Source organism: Pithys albifrons, chromosome 10 (genome assembly GCF_047495875.1).
Source record: "Pithys albifrons albifrons isolate INPA30051 chromosome 10, PitAlb_v1, whole genome shotgun sequence".
NCBI lineage: Eukaryota > Metazoa > Chordata > Aves > Passeriformes > Thamnophilidae > Pithys > Pithys albifrons.
Window position 1 is genome coordinate 24,407,087 of NC_092467.1, and position 15,700 is coordinate 24,422,786.

Consider the following 15,700-nt stretch of genomic DNA (forward strand, 5'->3'; position numbering starts at 1 on the left):
AGCACAACAACTGTTCCCTAGCCGTTATCTTTCTGCAAACCAAATCCACCTTTCTTGTAAAAAGTAATTCAAGCTCCTCGGTCTTCCTCAGAGCTGGTGAGTGGCAAGAGCGAAGCACCAGCACTGGCTCCCCAGGGAGGGGAATTGCCATCCTGCAAAGTGCTTCTATATTGGTCTCTGCCACAAGAAGGTCTAAATTGGAAATGATGGCAGCAGCAAGCGCCAGGATGCTGAGATGGACTCTGGGACCTGCACAAAGTGATTTCAGGGCCTGGATGTGCTTGGCCCAGGTGACGCCTGCCAGCACAGGCCACTGCAGTTCTAATCCCACTAAAAGCTAGGTGGAAGTGACTTGGATGAGGGCTTTTGACTTCCTTCCTGAAAAGACAAGATTCAGGTCAAGACTGATGGCTCATGAATTTGTCTTGGGTCTTTCGAATTGTTCTAGTCCCCAAAACACTCAGATTTCTCTTTCTGAAACAGTCTAAATGTTTCAGTTTAATGCTCTTGCAGAAACAGCTGTTGGAGGCTGGGGAGCAGAGCTCCCCTTAGATATGCAGCCACTCAGTGGTTGTGACTGCTCCCCAAACAGCCCAGTGGGGTTGGTCCTTTTTGCATCACCCTGCTGTCACTGAGGGTTTCAGTCCTCCAAACCCTGTTCACAGAGAGGTCCTGGGTGCTCGGGCTCTCCTACCCCTACTCACACCCTGGTATAGCATTCTTTACCATGGTTCCCTTCTGGCATCTTACAAAGCCTTCTCCAGGTCACCTTCCCCACAGCTTTAAATCCCACTGTAGCAGGATCAGGAGGCAACAGGAGAGATGCTCTGGAGAAGCCAGAGGCTGAGAGCAGGAGGACTGTTGTTTAAAGTGAGAGCAGTGCCAGCAATGCTGGGCACCCACTTGAGCATGCTCAGCACTGTCACACTGTGGACCAAGAGCTCTGATGGCATTTGTGGCCTTGGGGACATCAGTCTGGGCAGTCTGTGTCTGTGATACATGGAGCTTTACAGCCTATGAGAAATGGGTGGCTTTGAGATCCCAGGGTAACTTTAAGGTGTGCAAAGCTGAGCGTTCTCTCCCAAGTCCAGGTGATATGTTTTTTGTCCTATGCCATGGCCAGGGAGGGTCAGAGCCATGCCAGGTGTGGGTGCATGACAGGGCAGGCCACCAGAGGGTCCTGAATCTGGGCACCACGCTGCAAGCTGCTTGCTCAGCAGCGTGTTGAATTCTCCCCAAATAGTCCCTGAGATCACCATCACCCAGTGAAAAGAGCCCAATTGCAAAGAAAACAGGGAAGCAGCTGAAAAAATAAAGGCGCTGCCATGGCACTGTGCATGCCAGGTCGGAAATTTGGGATGATGCCGAACCACAGCCCCGGATGCTCCTCCCGCCCCAGGGCAAGAAGAGCCAACATAGAATAGAGAAATAAGAGGTACCAAAGGCCAGAGGGAAGGCACTCTGTTGATGGCACAAGGGATGGGCAGTCAGGACTTGTGGTTTCTCCAAGTACTTGGAAAAAGTCAAGGATGCTGCAGCCACATTTGTGTGGTGTGAAGTGGAATGATCTAGCCCTAGCTCTATGTGTCCTGGGGACAACACGATGCCAGGCTACTCAGTAAGATGCCAGCCTCTGTGGGTACCTCAGCTCCTTCATCACCTGCAACCTTTCCCAAATGCCAGAAGTATCCAAGAGATGAACAAAGCATTCAAAGAAGAGCCATAAGCTCCCAGAGACTTGGTGTAGCCCTGGCCATGAAGCAGTAACTTTCTGAGCTAAAGAATAAATAGAGAAGAGCTGGGCAAACACAGCTTTGCTGGGAGAACTGGAAGGTCTTGCAGCTTTGAGGTCAGGATAAAAGGCAGTGCACTACTGCCAGACTGAGACAACCAAACTCATTGCATCTCTGCCCTGGGCCTCTGGTTATCTCCAGCCTCAGCTGGCCTGGAGGCAGGAGCAGGTCATGGCACAGCTCTGTGCCCCGGCCCTGCCAGAGCAGGCAGGGTGTGGGTGGAGGTAGCGGTCCCTGCCCTACCTGCCAGCCTGTGGGATTAGCTGTGCATCATCGGGAGCAGCTCTAGCAGTGGCTGGGTAAGAACAGATAGACACAGATAAGGCAACCTGAATCCTAGGGACAGCGAGCCAGCTTCATTAATCCCTGTGCATCCAGTGCTGACGAAGATGCTATCATCCCATTTCCCTCCCCAGCAGCTTGCGTGTGGCTGTCAGTTCTGGCTCATGCAAGGACAAAACCTGGGCCTTGCATGGGTGGCCCCTCTCTCCCAGAGTTGCTAAGGGGCTCTCATGTTCTCCTGGGGACACTTCTGGTACAGGGATGCAGCCATGGCAGGGATGTACAACCTGCACAGGTATAGAGCTGGTATAAGCATTCACAGCCTGTGTGGGCCTCCACAGCTTGTACAGAGAGCTATGGATGTGGTAGGGACATGCAGCCAGGATGTAGACCAGGAAGAGGATGGGGACATAGAGCCAGAATGGAGACCCAGAATGGAACACAATACCAGGTTGTGGACCCTGCCCATCCATGGACACAATGCAAAGGATGGAGACACACGGACACTGTGGAGACATGCAGCCAGGATGGGGACCCAGCTGGCATGAGAACACATGCAGGAGGACCCTGTAGAACCTTGGGGCATATTGATGCTGCAGGGCAGAGGATGACCAGCAGTATCACTCATCCTTGTAATGGCCTGGGCCTCATTCACACACCCCTCCCCAGGCTCTGGCTCTCCAGCTGCAACAGCAGGAGGTTTCAGCACTGTGTGGGCACATGGAGGGAGGGAAGTACCACCAGGGCCCTGCTGTATCCCCATCATTGCCATGCTGCAGGCTGCTCAGGGGACGGGTGCAGCATGGCACTCCCTATCCCGTTACCTCTGGCATGAAAGCACCCGCCGCTGCGGCAGCGGGACCTGGCCACAATCCCCACTTCCAGGTAAACAGATGAAACAAGCAGCTCGCCTTCCCTCCCTGCCCGGCATTCCTGGCTGCACAGACCCACCATTCAGCACCGCCACCCCACACAAACCCCCAGTGTTTGGGAGAGGGCTTGTGCTCCCGGCAGAGCAGCGGGGGGGACAGCTGTGGCTGGGCAGTTGACATTCAGCCAGGCTGGAGCAGGGCCAGTGGGTGCAGAAAGAGAAGCTGTGTTTTGGCCAGATTCTGCTATGCTGGGACAGGGGCATGGGCAGAAAGGACCCCTTGTGTGCACAGGACCCAGGGGTGCCCCCACCACTCAGCTGCAGACAGGGTCCCATGAGGTTGTGGCAGTGGTCACCAGTGGCTCCGTGGGGTGGGAGCTTGAAGGGGCAAGGGCATCAGAGGTAGGGAATGCCCTATGGCCATCTGGAAGATTTTCAAACCCAGACTATGGGAGACAAGAGCAACAGAGGGGGTTGACCAGGGTGACAAGTGGTGGCAGAGGCAGTAGCAGGAGGCAGCTTTCCCTGGGCATCATCCTGCCTCTTGTAAGGATGAAAGAGGAGAGTGCCAGCTCCTGCCCTTTGGGCTCTTCTCCTTCTCGAAACTCCTTACTGTATCCCCAGACATTCCTGGGCACTGTTGGGGGTCTGTCCTGCAGCACAGCCTGGGATGCTCTGGCCACAGCAGGGCTCAGAGGATGGCCCATCCCTTCGAGGAGCCTAGCACCAAAATGAGCATATCCCTGCCTCAACCATGAGCATCCCTGTGGGGTCAGGCTGAAATGGAGAGGGGAAAGCAGGAGGCAGAGCTTTGATGCTCCAGCATCCCAGTGGTTCCATCATGCTCCATCATCCAAAAGCAGCCATCAGTGCTGTCGCTGGGGACATTGTCCTCCCCTCCATGCCTGGCACATTCCTCCTTTGCTCTCCCTGAAAAGGTGGCTTTCCTCCCCAAGGAGTGCAGGGAAAGCATTTTCCACCACAGCAGATAAAAATGGATTCCAATCCAATTTTACCCGAGTGCCACTTCAGTGATTTTGATGGAGCTGCTCTGGATGGGTGCCGGTTGGAGCCAGAGGACAGCTGTCATGGCTCCACAGACCAGGGGTTTCTTATCTGTGTCACCTTTGATTACTGTAATTGAAATCCTGCTCTGATCTGAGCCATGCCTGAACGTTTCTGCTGCCTGTGCGGCTCTCGGCTCGAACAGCAAAATGACGTTAATAGATTTTAAAGCCAGGCAAGGCCTGTAAGAGCATTTCTGCCTGACCTCCCGGATAGCAGCCGACAGCCACCACTTACCCCAGTCCCACTCTCAGCTGCTGGCATAGCCCTGTCACACCTCCTATGACTCATTTTCCCTCCTCAAAGCACAAATCCTGTCTTTCCCAAGAGCCACTCGTGTCTGCCGGGCAGCCTGTCTCCTCCCACCCCTGCAGGGCAGAGCTGGCATGCTCACAAGGGAGGCAGGGTCGAGAGGTGCTGGTGGGATTACAGAGGATCAGTTTTCCTGCTCCAGCATGAAATTCCTGATGGGAAGCATTGCCCTTTTCTGGCATCTCCTGGCCAAAAGGGCAGCAGGGCGACATGCTGCTGCCTATCCGCTGCCAGGCAGGAGGCAGGGGATGGAAATGCCACCACACAGGAGAGGATGCTCCTGGATTTGGTGCCAAACTGAAAAATCAGCTGTAGCTGGCAGTGTGACTGATACTTTGTCACCCTCCCCATCTTCTTTTTGTGAATCAGCCCGTGGTGTTTAGCTAGAGCCACTGCAGCAGAAAGAGTGACTCCAGCCCAGACAGTGTCTGAGGGCAGGAGCTGGGAGGACACATGCACTGGCAGACACAGTCCTGCAGTTTGGCTTGGTGAGCAGCCGGCACGAGAACTGAGCCAGCCCTGGATGGTGTGGGGCAGCAAAGCTGGTGGCTCTGTCTGGGTTGGGGAGGTTTTGCTCAGCCAGTCTGGCCTCCAGGAGCTGCCCTGTGGAGTAGGCAGGGGTGTCCCAGGTTCAAAGCTCCATCTGAAAAGCTCTGCAAATCCCAAGGGCCAAACCCTGACTGCACCAGACAACCACCCTGAACTCCCAGGTTTTCCAGGCTGGCAGCTTTCATGGCCATACAGCCAAGAGCCAGCTGGCATGAGCTGGCACAGCAACCTGGGCTTGCATCAATGAGGATCTGACAGAGCCATTCCAAAACTTCATATGATGTCAAAAAGGAACTCAGGCAGGCTGGCCAGACAGCAGGGTACACCACCAGCCTGTCACCAGCACACACAGAACATCCCGCTGAATCCTGGCTGGCCGAGCAGCAGCATTTCCTCTCACACTGGCGGGTCATGGGCCGACAGCACACACAATGCTTGGGGTTATCCAGGCCTTATCAGCTCCAGCCATGCAGTGTGGGCAGGAAAAGAGTTTCAATCCCAGCCGAGCCCTGTTTCCGTCAGGAGCCATTCCCCCTGTCACGAGGGAAGGCTGGACCATGCCATGGTTTCAACACTGGTACCGGTGAAGCTGAGCTGTGGGGAGAGGGGACCAAGGGGCTGTTGCCCTGTATCCCAAAAGCACTGCCAGGGTCCCTCCTTGTGCCAGGGAAGCTGCCGATCTCTGCAGCTGCTCCTGCCCCAGCTTTGCCTGGCAGCACTGGACATGGCCACTAACAAAGCCTGGGGGTAGGAAAGGGCCAGAGCTGGTGAGTCCCAGGAAAGGGACTGCCATCACAGTGTGCAGCAGAGGTCTGGGCTGGCTGAAACATCCCTTGGTGGGTGTCACTGCTCTTCACCTCAGGGAGACGTTCCATAGCCCTTGCATGCCAGGAAAACTGCTGCTCAGAGCTCTACAGGCAACCTGAGAAACCCCATAGCAAAGGCCACCACTGCCACTGACATCAGGAAACTGAGGCATGAGGAGATACTGAGGAAGTCTTGCTTCCCACTTGTCCTTATGCTGCCATGGGACATCCTTCCTGGGGCTGCACCAGCCTCTTAAAGCCAGCTGGAAGAAGAGCAGTGCAGCACAGGGTCTCTTAGTTCCTCAGCCCAAAATCATGGAGTGGGGTTATGCCTGGCTCCTGCTCCTCCAAATGCTCTAGCAGTGCACTTGGGGTTGAAAGAGGAGCTGGCAGAGGCACTAGCAAAGGCTGGGCCTGCTGAGATCCCCTCCCGTTCCATGATTAATTGAATACAGGCTAAAATTAGCTGCAGAGACAGCACCCCTGGGGTCTCCCAGCAGCATCCCACTGCCCGCCGGCTGCCTGCAAGTGGGTCAGGCAGCAGCTGCCTCCCAGCTTGGCACCCTGGGTGCTTGGGGGACCCCTATTCTCTGCTGAATGTGGGAACATGACTCCTTGCTCCATGGCTCAAGGGAAGAAGCCTCCCCACTGCTGCCATTCTTGGAGGCTTTTCCATCTCTGGACTCATCAGGCAGGGCTACATTATGAGGAGCAGCTGGGAAGGCACAAGGCCACCTTATGGGATGGCAAGAGTGCAGATCCCTGTCATATTCTTCCTTGTGCCTTCAGGGATCTATTATATTTAGCTGCTCTCCCTACCTCATGTTGCTGGCTCGGCTCTGGTTCTTTTCCCTCTCCTTCCCCACTGTTAATTTGTTTTCTCTGTATTATTTGCAGATTCAGGGAGGCAGAATGAGGTGTTTCGGCACAGGGGACTACTCAGCCATGGCCTCCGCATGCTGCTTTCCACCTGAGGGTTTTTGGTTGGATTTTCTCCTGGCTATTTTTAACTCACATCAGCAGCTCCGAAGGGATGAAACACTGAGGGGCAAATTGGAGGCACCGTGTAGCTGATGTGCCAGGCCAAATGGGAGGATGCTCACGTCTATGCCCGGATGCTCCCATGGAGGCAGGGCAGGTCCTGGACAGACTACCCCCACATCTTGGGCAGGCAAGGGGCTGGACCCCCTGGGTTGGCTGCTCTTGGCAAGCCCTCTACTCCCTCCTGACCCCCTGCACATCCAAGTCTGCAACCTCCACTGTAACACGCAGACATGCAAGCTGAGGAGAGCAGGAGGCTGGGTTTTTGCCTTGGATCCAGAAGAAAGCAAACAAGGGAAAAGTTAATCAAAAACTTCAAAGCCAGATCATTCTAATTTGGTTTAACACAGCAGTCCTGCTCAGCAGCAATGCTTTCCCAGAGGTCCCTGCATGGGGCACAGGCTGGGAAGTGCCCATGTCTCACATCATGAGACGTTCATGGCATGTCACTGCCCACCAGCACCACTGCCAACCTCCATCCCTGCTGAGCACTGGGATGTGGGGTGCAATGGAACTGGGCTTTGGGCTGGACATCTGGTGACCAAACCTCCCAGGGACAGGATTTTGGAGCCACTGGAAACGTGACTCCATCAGGAGGCTGTGCCTTAGTTTCCCCATGGCCCAGGGATGCCAAACCTTCTTGCTGGGAAGGTGTTTTTTCAAGGCACTTGGGCTGGGCCTGATTCCCATCTCCTAGCATGATACCAATGTCCTGCATAAAGCAGGGCAGGGCTGAAGGTCCTGGGGGGGGGGAGAGGGGGAGCAGTGGGTGCCTGCCTCAGCAGGGTTCAGCAAAACAGGGGACCTCATCCTGGGCTGAGGAGGGGACCCTGGCACCACTGGTCCTGTCCCCTCCCGCCACTGCTCTGAAGGAAGGGGTCATTTTCCTTGCCCAATTATCACTCTTTTCTCCAAAAGGAGCCAAAAATCCTCTTGTTTTCTCCAGAAAGCTACATCACAGGACAGTGATACTCCTGCCTAAGCACTCTGCCACCTTACCCTGCCTCTTCCCTTTGCTTTTGGGGTTTTTCTGGTGGTGGACTGTGGGAGTTTTTTTGCAGAACTTTGGGCTGGATGGTGACTAAAGACATCCTGCTGTCTGAGGGCTAACGGCTTGTTGGAGAGATAATAAAGCAAAGGGGAGTAAATTAAAGTGACTATAAATAGCATCAGGAGAGGAAAAGGAGATGAAGTCATCTTCCTTCAGCTGAGCTGGTATTTGCATCACTTCTTCCCTTTGCCTTACCCTGCCCCCTCACCTTGCTCAGGAGACAGCCCTCCCTGGACTCTGGGGTCCTGTTGTGGGCTCTGTGTGTCCTTCTGGGTCCTCATGGGGCTGGGCAATGTCACTCTGGGATGTCTGTTCAGTGCAGGGGGCTTGCTGGAGAGCACAGCAAGGTGGCCTGGATGCGGTTGCTCAGCCCAGCTTTGCCATGGATCTGTGGCATTGCATGTGCAAACCAGTGGATGGTCCTATGTAAACCAGTGCCTCCAGCATGACCCCAATGCTGCAACCCATGGCCACCAGAAAGATGTTTCAGGAGCCCTCACAGACCCATTTTACCCTTTGCAGCCCATCCACAGGTGGCTAAAGAGATCCTGCAGGAGCAATGCCTTTGGGAGGGCATTCTGCAAACTCAACAACAGTGAATCCACCCAGAGAAGCCCCTCCAGGAACCAAATACCAAAATTTACATTTTTATTCTTGATGATTTTAACATCCAAGAACTCCACTATTAGTCCCAGGACACATGGGGGAAGAAGGATCCTGACTTTGCAGGAACCTCCCTGGAGTTAGACAGCTTCAGCTCTCACTCAAAACATGACCCTCGCTGCCAAAGAGGCCACTGCCCCTGCAGCCCCCAAGCAGCCCCAAAACCCCCCAGCTGCCCCCTCTCATGAGGTATATTTACATCTGAGTCAGAATGAGGTCACACCGCGGTTTCCTTATGTCAGCTACCGACTCCTATTCCCGTGCTATGTGCACACACCCACCGTGTTATTGCAGGGTATTTATAGCTATTTTACATGTATAATTATAAAACCACAACTCCACACACACACACAAAAATAATCACGGTGCCGGGAGGCAGGGGAGCAGGGCCAGGGTGATGGGAATGGGGCCGGGGCATGGACCCACCGCTAATAATAATTCTTTGCACTTTATATATAGCCCCTTTCATCCGCAGCTCTCAAAATCGCTTTGCAGACATTTAATTAAGCTTCCCAACATCCTAATGTGATGACAGCCAAGTAATAATATCTTCGCTTTTAGGTACAAAGAGTGGGGAGGTGGCAGGACTTATCTGAAGCCCCACAGCGAGCCCAGATGTCCCATGTCTTGCCACACACTTGTGGGATGCCCACAGGGGAGATTTTGACCCAGAAAGGGCATGAGGACCCCAGGATCCCGCCCAAGCCCTCTGCTCAGCTTAGGGTGGGACAACTGATGCCAGCACAAGGTCTGAGGAGGGCAGTGGTAACCTTGGTGACTGCTGGGCTGCAGCTGCCTAGCATCTGGATCAGCAGGTGGAAGAGAGACATATGTATCTCAACAAACTCATGGGCAAGAGCTTGGGGTAGAGCAATAAATAAGATGACAAGTCTGAAAGGGCTGATATATGAGGAATATTAAGAGTCATAATACTGCCTGGCCCAGCCATTCCCCAGGGAGGCAGGGTGATAACAGGGATCCAGAGACATCACAGAGAGACAAGATTCACTGGGGTCAGTGCCAGCGTATCTCCAAGCAGGAGGCTTGGAAGAAGTTGTGTCTCCCAGGCATTGGGGCAGCTCGGTGAGGGTGAACAGATGGGTCTCAGTGGCAAGCTGGGGATGACATCCCCTAAGGATGCATCTCTGTGGTCCTCAAGGTTTGTGGTTTGTGCTCCCCTGAGCACCCTTTCTCCCTCCCATGTACATGTTTGCCTGGATGGGCCACCTGCCTCCCCATCCTTGGAATGCTGCAGAGTGTACAAGGGGCATGTGCTTCTGTTTTGGACACTGATGGGACATGAGATGCCACCCACTAAGAAGGACCTGACAAGAGAAGTGGCAGGCAGAGCAAAAGAGCAAAGAGATACTGGAGACAAACACTGGTGTTGGTAATGAAAGAGGCAGGACTGCAGCCCCAGGGGGTGAGGCTGGGTGGGCTCATTAACATCTGCAGAAAAACCAACACTCCTGGCTCCTTTCCCATGCATAGAGAGGTGGGGGATAAGTGCCCATTCTTGTCCTCCCCCTGGGGATGCCCCATGGGGGAAGCAAAAGTGTGTTGGTGGATGCAGTGCAATTCTGCATACATGGGAACTAAATGCAAGTCAAAAATCATACACCTTGATTTGATCCTTTAGTAAGTACCATCCTGCTATTTATGGTCATGCTCGTATTTTTTTCCTCACAGACTGTATCCAGCTCCCTGCTCACTAAAACAAGCTGCACAGCAGCCCTCTACTGAGAGCCCCCATGCATAACAAACCCCTAAAATGGGGGAGCAGAACCTGCTTGCACTGCACTGGGACCAAATAGCAGTGGCACAGTCATTAAACAAGAAAACAGCTTCAAATCATCTGAGGGTCTGCCAAGAAATGCCCCTAAATCATTATCTGTGAAGAGAAAGAAGGGAGGGAAATAGGAACAGTTTGCCTATACAGGAAGCCAGCATAGCCTGGGTACTGCCACAGGGACATGGGTGCCTTCATTCTACTACATTGGCCACCAAAACTGCCCTGTGATCATCTGCTATGAGTTCCCTGAATTTCATACCCATTGCACCCCCTCCACCTCCAGCCAGACATCTCTTACCAGGAGCTGCCGGCAGCTCTGCCATCTCACTGGCCATGATGAAGGACTCGAGGATCCTTGCACGGAGCTCAGGGCTTGCGTCGGTGCTGTAGGGAGAAGGAGGGGGTTGTTGAGATGCCAGCACCTCAACATCCCTGGAGACCCCCAGCCCTCGTGGGACAGCAGCCAGCTGCCCTGATGGATCTCCTGTGGGACTGAGGCAATGCTGTGTATCTGAGTCCCGTGTGTGCATCATGCTTGGTCATTTTGGGAATGGGTGTGATGTCTGAGCATCACAGCTGAAATGGGAGCTCCCAGATCCGGGTCCCCCTTTGAAGAACCATGGGGCTGAGCCACTGGTGGGCTGGGCGAGCATGTCCATGCCTGGCTACGGGCACCCTCCTCTTACCCGCCCTGTCATGGCAGGGGCACCTCACCTGGCTGCCACAGGGCGGAGAAGCAGTTCCCCGAAGAGCTCCCCGAGGAGCCGGGGTGAGAAGCGGCTGCGGTGGGTGCCCTGGCAGAGGTGGCAGAAGTGGCGGGTGAGCTGGCGCAGGAGCAGTGCCTGGGGCTGTGGCAGGGCTGGAGGGGCCAGCAGGGCTCTGGCTCGCTGACCACATTCCTCCAGGCCTGGAGTCTCTGCAGCAGAGTGGCACAGGAGAAAAACAGTGAGTTCAGGAGGTCAGGGTGTTGCTTTGCCTCTCATGAGAGCCCTATACCTACCAGCACCCATGGCCTGAGCTGTGGCAGTTCTTTACTCCCCCCAGAGACTCAAAAAATCCTGACCTTAACTTCTTTCACAAAATTGATGTAGTCTGTCTCTTCCCAGCCAGACTGTGGGACACATGGATATCCCAGAGGTGTCTTCAGGGTCTTGGCCTTCTCTTACTGGGGACCACCAACGCCATTTACCGACTCACACCACCCCAGATCAGGTTGTCAGGTGCCTTAGCACATCCCCCTTCTCAGTACAGCCAGGACGGGAGCTGCTCACCTGGCATGGGCTGCACCTAAACACCCCTCACTGCTGCTCCAACAGAGAACAGTGAGAGCTTTGCCCTAGTGCACAGCAAAGGCAGAACAAAGCAGAGGTGGAGAAATAGGCATCAGGTGGAAAATCTGCTGAATTTAAGGGCTCAGCCCTCCCTTGCAGAAAAAGCAAGCTTGGGTGGGAAAAGACTTTTTAGGAGGAAAAAACAAATGTATACCTAGGCTGTAGGCATGGCTGTAGAGAGGCCCCTGCAGCCTCTGCATCATGGTCTCACACCCCATAAAATGCAGCACAGGAAGGGTTGACTGGGGCACAGCTACTTCCAGCCTAACTCAAATTGCCCACATGAATAAAATCAGGCACCTAATGGTGTTATACATCATGGAAGTGGTGCCAGAATCCCCATCACTGGTGCCTTGAGCAGCCCATAGCCTATGGCATTCCCACCAGTGTCCTATTCCATGTGCTCACTGCCCTCTGTCAGCCTTGGCTGGGGCTTCCCGGTCTTGTGAGCTGTGAGATCAGTGCTTTGAGACTGCAGTCCTGCCCCAGGCACAGGAAACAGTCACTGTCCAGCCATCATCCATCCCTTCCTTGTCCCAACCCTTTTATCTGCGGGGGACAGGGAGGTCCCCAGGGTTGGGTTGTTCTCAGCTTCAAAGCCTGGCTCAGCCAGAGGCTGACTCAGCTCCCTACAGCTCTTTGCTCCAGGACTGAGGCTTGGCCAGTGCCCAGTCAGCTCTCAGCATCCATTCTTGGGGCCAGGGCCCACCAGAGCTGGGTGGGCAGGGGGTCTAGGATCTCCTCCAATCCCAGCTGGGATGACAATGGGGTGTTTGTGACTCCTTGCATCCAGTAAGATGCTCCTGAGGGATGTTTGGCTTTGCTCCAGGCCCCCCTATCCCAATCTCTGCTTTTGTTTGCACCTTTTTGCACCCAGAGGATCCTGCAGGAGAAAGCCCACAGCCAAAGGGGGAATTTGGGGATGTTTTCCCCCTCCTTTTGCAGGTGGTCATCTTGCTGCTTTTCCAGCCCTCAGACTCAAGTGGGGCAAAAGGAGCCTTACAGGGCAGGCTGCCAAAATCCAGCACCGTCTCCTCAAAGACTTAGATTTTCATTTTTTCTTTTAAGCCCCAGAGAAATCCCACTTCCATCGGTTTCTCCTCCTCCTGCCCCCTCCTCCTCCTCCTCCTGCCCCTGTTGTGCCAGGAGCAGAGCCCAGTGCAGCACAGGCTGCAGGGAAAGGCACTTTCCTTTGAAGTTGCTTAACGAGGCAACCCAGCTAATTGCTTTCTAATTGCGTTTTTATCCTTGGAAGGGAAGCAGCCTTTGATTTCTGCTCTGACGGGTGAGGGGAAGGCAGCTTCTCTGTGCCACCAGCCCCAGGGGTATTTCTTCTGGCTCTGTCTTGGCACAGGGCAAGGAGGATGGGCTGTGAGTTATCCCTTGCCTTGTCCATGTGTCCCTCCTGCCGTGCTGGAGGCCACAAAGAGCCTATGGCCTTTAGGAAAAGGCCACACTGCTCTGGCCGTGAGTGATCTTTTAGTGCCTCTTAAGGCAGCCAAGAAAATGATCTGCCCAAGCACTAATCTGGCTTAGGATGGGGAGGTGATGCTCAGGGATAGAGGATACTGCAGCAACTGACAGCGAGGTGAGAGCGGCTGTGAAAGAGGAAATCCTGGTTTCACAGGCAGCAAGGGGTTCAGGTGCTGACTAACACAGTGGGCAAGGGCTTCATGTGTGCCTGGTGATGCCCACAGGGTCTCAGGCTGGGAGGGTCTGAGTGGCTCTGTGAGGACTCACTTGAAATGGGTTTTGGTCCAGGCTCACTGTTGAAATGGAGCATGGGCTCTGCTGGCCTGGGTATGAGCTCTTCTCTGTTCATTTGAAAAAAAACAACAAATAAAACCAAAACCTTGATGGTCTCATACATTTGCACAGGGGTGGAAAAGCTTGGAGGGATCTAAAGGCACTTCCTAATGGCACTAAGCTGAAAAAGCAGAGAATTTCCTGTGCCCATATAAAGCCAAGAGTTAATGAGATTACAGGAAAAAAATCCCAGGCAGCAGAGCCAAAATATTATAATAACGCTTTCTTCTGGGGCCAGCATCACCCAGCCTTGGCAGCCACCCATCCTGGCAGACAGCACCTCCTCCTCTGGGCACCACAGCAGGGGAAGACCATGCTGTGGTGGGGCAAAAGCAGCCCACTGGGTCTCCCCTTGCTTTCCTGGATCATCTTCAACATGCTGTGGCGCTGCTCTGGCAAGGTGATGTCCCCAGTGGTGCTTCTCAGAATCTGCCCTTAGTGCAGCATCGGTCAAGGGATGGCATCAGAGCCACCCTGGAGATGCTGAAGAGCCTTTCTAGGGTCTACCAAAAGCTTCTGCAGCCCTCCAAAGGCCCCAGGTGTGTGGGGGAGTCCAGGTGTGCTTACCTTGAGCCATGTGGACCAAGTCGCTGTAGAGAGCTGGAGGGATGAGGGGTGATGGAAGCTCCTGGAGGTACCACTTCAGGGCATCTGCCAGTGTCTGGGCCTCATACAGGTCCAGGTCCACGGCCGAGGCATCTGCAAGGAGAGAATCAGCAGGAATCATAAGCCTGTGGTTCTGCCCCTCTGGTACAGAGCTTGGAGCTCTTCCATCCCTGTGGGCCTTCCTCCAGACACAGGGGCTGATTTCTTCGCCCTTGCCCCCATCTCGCTCCCCAGAGTGGCAGCCCAGGATTTCACTGCCACCACCACCCCCACCCTCCCCAGCAAATATTACTGTCCCAATTTCCACTGACCCCGAGTTTCACGTGCCCATGGAGAGCACGAGGCTGCAGGTCTGCTTTGTGTGAACTGTACATCCAGTGCATGGGGCAGGGGATTCCACCATTCCACTGGGGTCCCACTGCAAGACAGCACCCATGGGAAGGACTGAGCAGCTGCCCTAAGCATCCTGTGGTCATCAGGGCCAGGTACCATATGCTGACCCTGGCCCAGGAGAGACTGCTTGGAAAATGCCTTCATGGAATGGGGTTATGGTCCCCAGGCAATTCATGTTGCTAAAGGCCCATGCCACCCCCAGTGATCCTGAGACACTGTGAATGTGCCCCAGTTGGCATCACTTCTCCCAGCCCTGAAAGGCAGCTGCCCTGGGGAGGTGGTGAAGGATGCCACGGGAATGGGGGAGAGCACACAGGGTGGGTCACATAGCCTGGGCTCAGGACAGGGGCAGCACTACGAGCAGAAATGTCCCACTGTCTGACAGCAGTCAAAGGGTGGGATGTGGCTGACTGAGCCCTGTGGCTGGGCCAGCACAGGGACATTGCTTCACCAGGGTCCAGGGGGAAGAGCCCTTTCAGCATCCTTTAGTATTGCCTCATGCATTTGTTTTGGAGGGCTCTCAGCCTAGCTGGGCTGAGTGGTGGCTGTCCAGAGGATGAGAGTGCCTTTTGCAAAGATCTAGTGGTTTCAAAATCTGGCTTTGATTTGAACTGGAACCAAATGCAATGTTTTGAAATTCTCCTTGTAGGAGAAACTGGAGGATGTCTGAGGTGGTCTGGAATAATAAAAAAGCACAAGATATTTGGGATGGTTTGAAATAGTTAATTTTTTTAACAAAAAAGCAAATTTGACACTTTCTTAAAGATGCTATGTTAGACCCCAAATGGCCTGGTGTAACTGAGAAGACAGGGGGCTTTCCATGCTCTGAGCCCCTTTCCCCTTCCACCACTGGGTCTTTACCCCTAAATGCAGCAATACTGAAACTGGTACCATTTTGGGAGATGCTCCATCTCCCAACCCAGCATTTTCCAGGAGAAAATGTAACGAGCTATTCCAGCCACTTCCTTCTGGGGCAATAAACCCAAAGGAGAGGAGAAATGGTATTTCCTGGGACAAGGTTTTAGAGACACATCAGCAGCAGAGCTGGGATGGGGAGCAGCTGGGAACAGCTTGGGCACCTTGACCTTGATCTCCCCTTGTTGGAGTGTCCCCAGTGTGGGCCAAGGCAGTGTGGGAGCCTGCCTGCCTACTCAGGGTCAAGAAGCCTTAGTGAGTCCCTTATGGCCAGTGCCTTCCATTTGGCTTCCAGACCAAAGAGAAAACAGATTGACCAATGCCTGAAGTGAAGCCTTTAACCCAGCCATGGGAGACGCTACCTCATTCTCAGGAGCAAGCACACAGCCAGCTGGGAACTGTGCCCCAGGGCAGTGTGGGAACA

At 54.1% G+C, this 15,700-nt stretch overlaps 1 protein-coding gene across 2 annotated transcripts in view; it reads right to left on the bottom strand.

Annotated features, from left to right (window-relative positions):
• PIK3R3 (phosphoinositide-3-kinase regulatory subunit 3) overlaps nt 1-15,700 on the bottom strand; it is a 78,026-nt gene that overhangs the window by 49,582 nt on the left and 12,744 nt on the right. For both annotated transcript variants that reach the window (XM_071564745.1, XM_071564744.1), the window contains exons 5-7: nt 13,930-14,061; nt 10,940-11,141; nt 10,524-10,609 (exon numbers count right to left, since the gene is read on the bottom strand). In XM_071564745.1, coding sequence (XP_071420846.1) covers nt 10,524-10,609; nt 10,940-11,141; nt 13,930-14,061 — 420 coding nt within the window. The remainder of the gene's footprint in view (nt 1-10,523; nt 10,610-10,939; nt 11,142-13,929; nt 14,062-15,700) is intronic.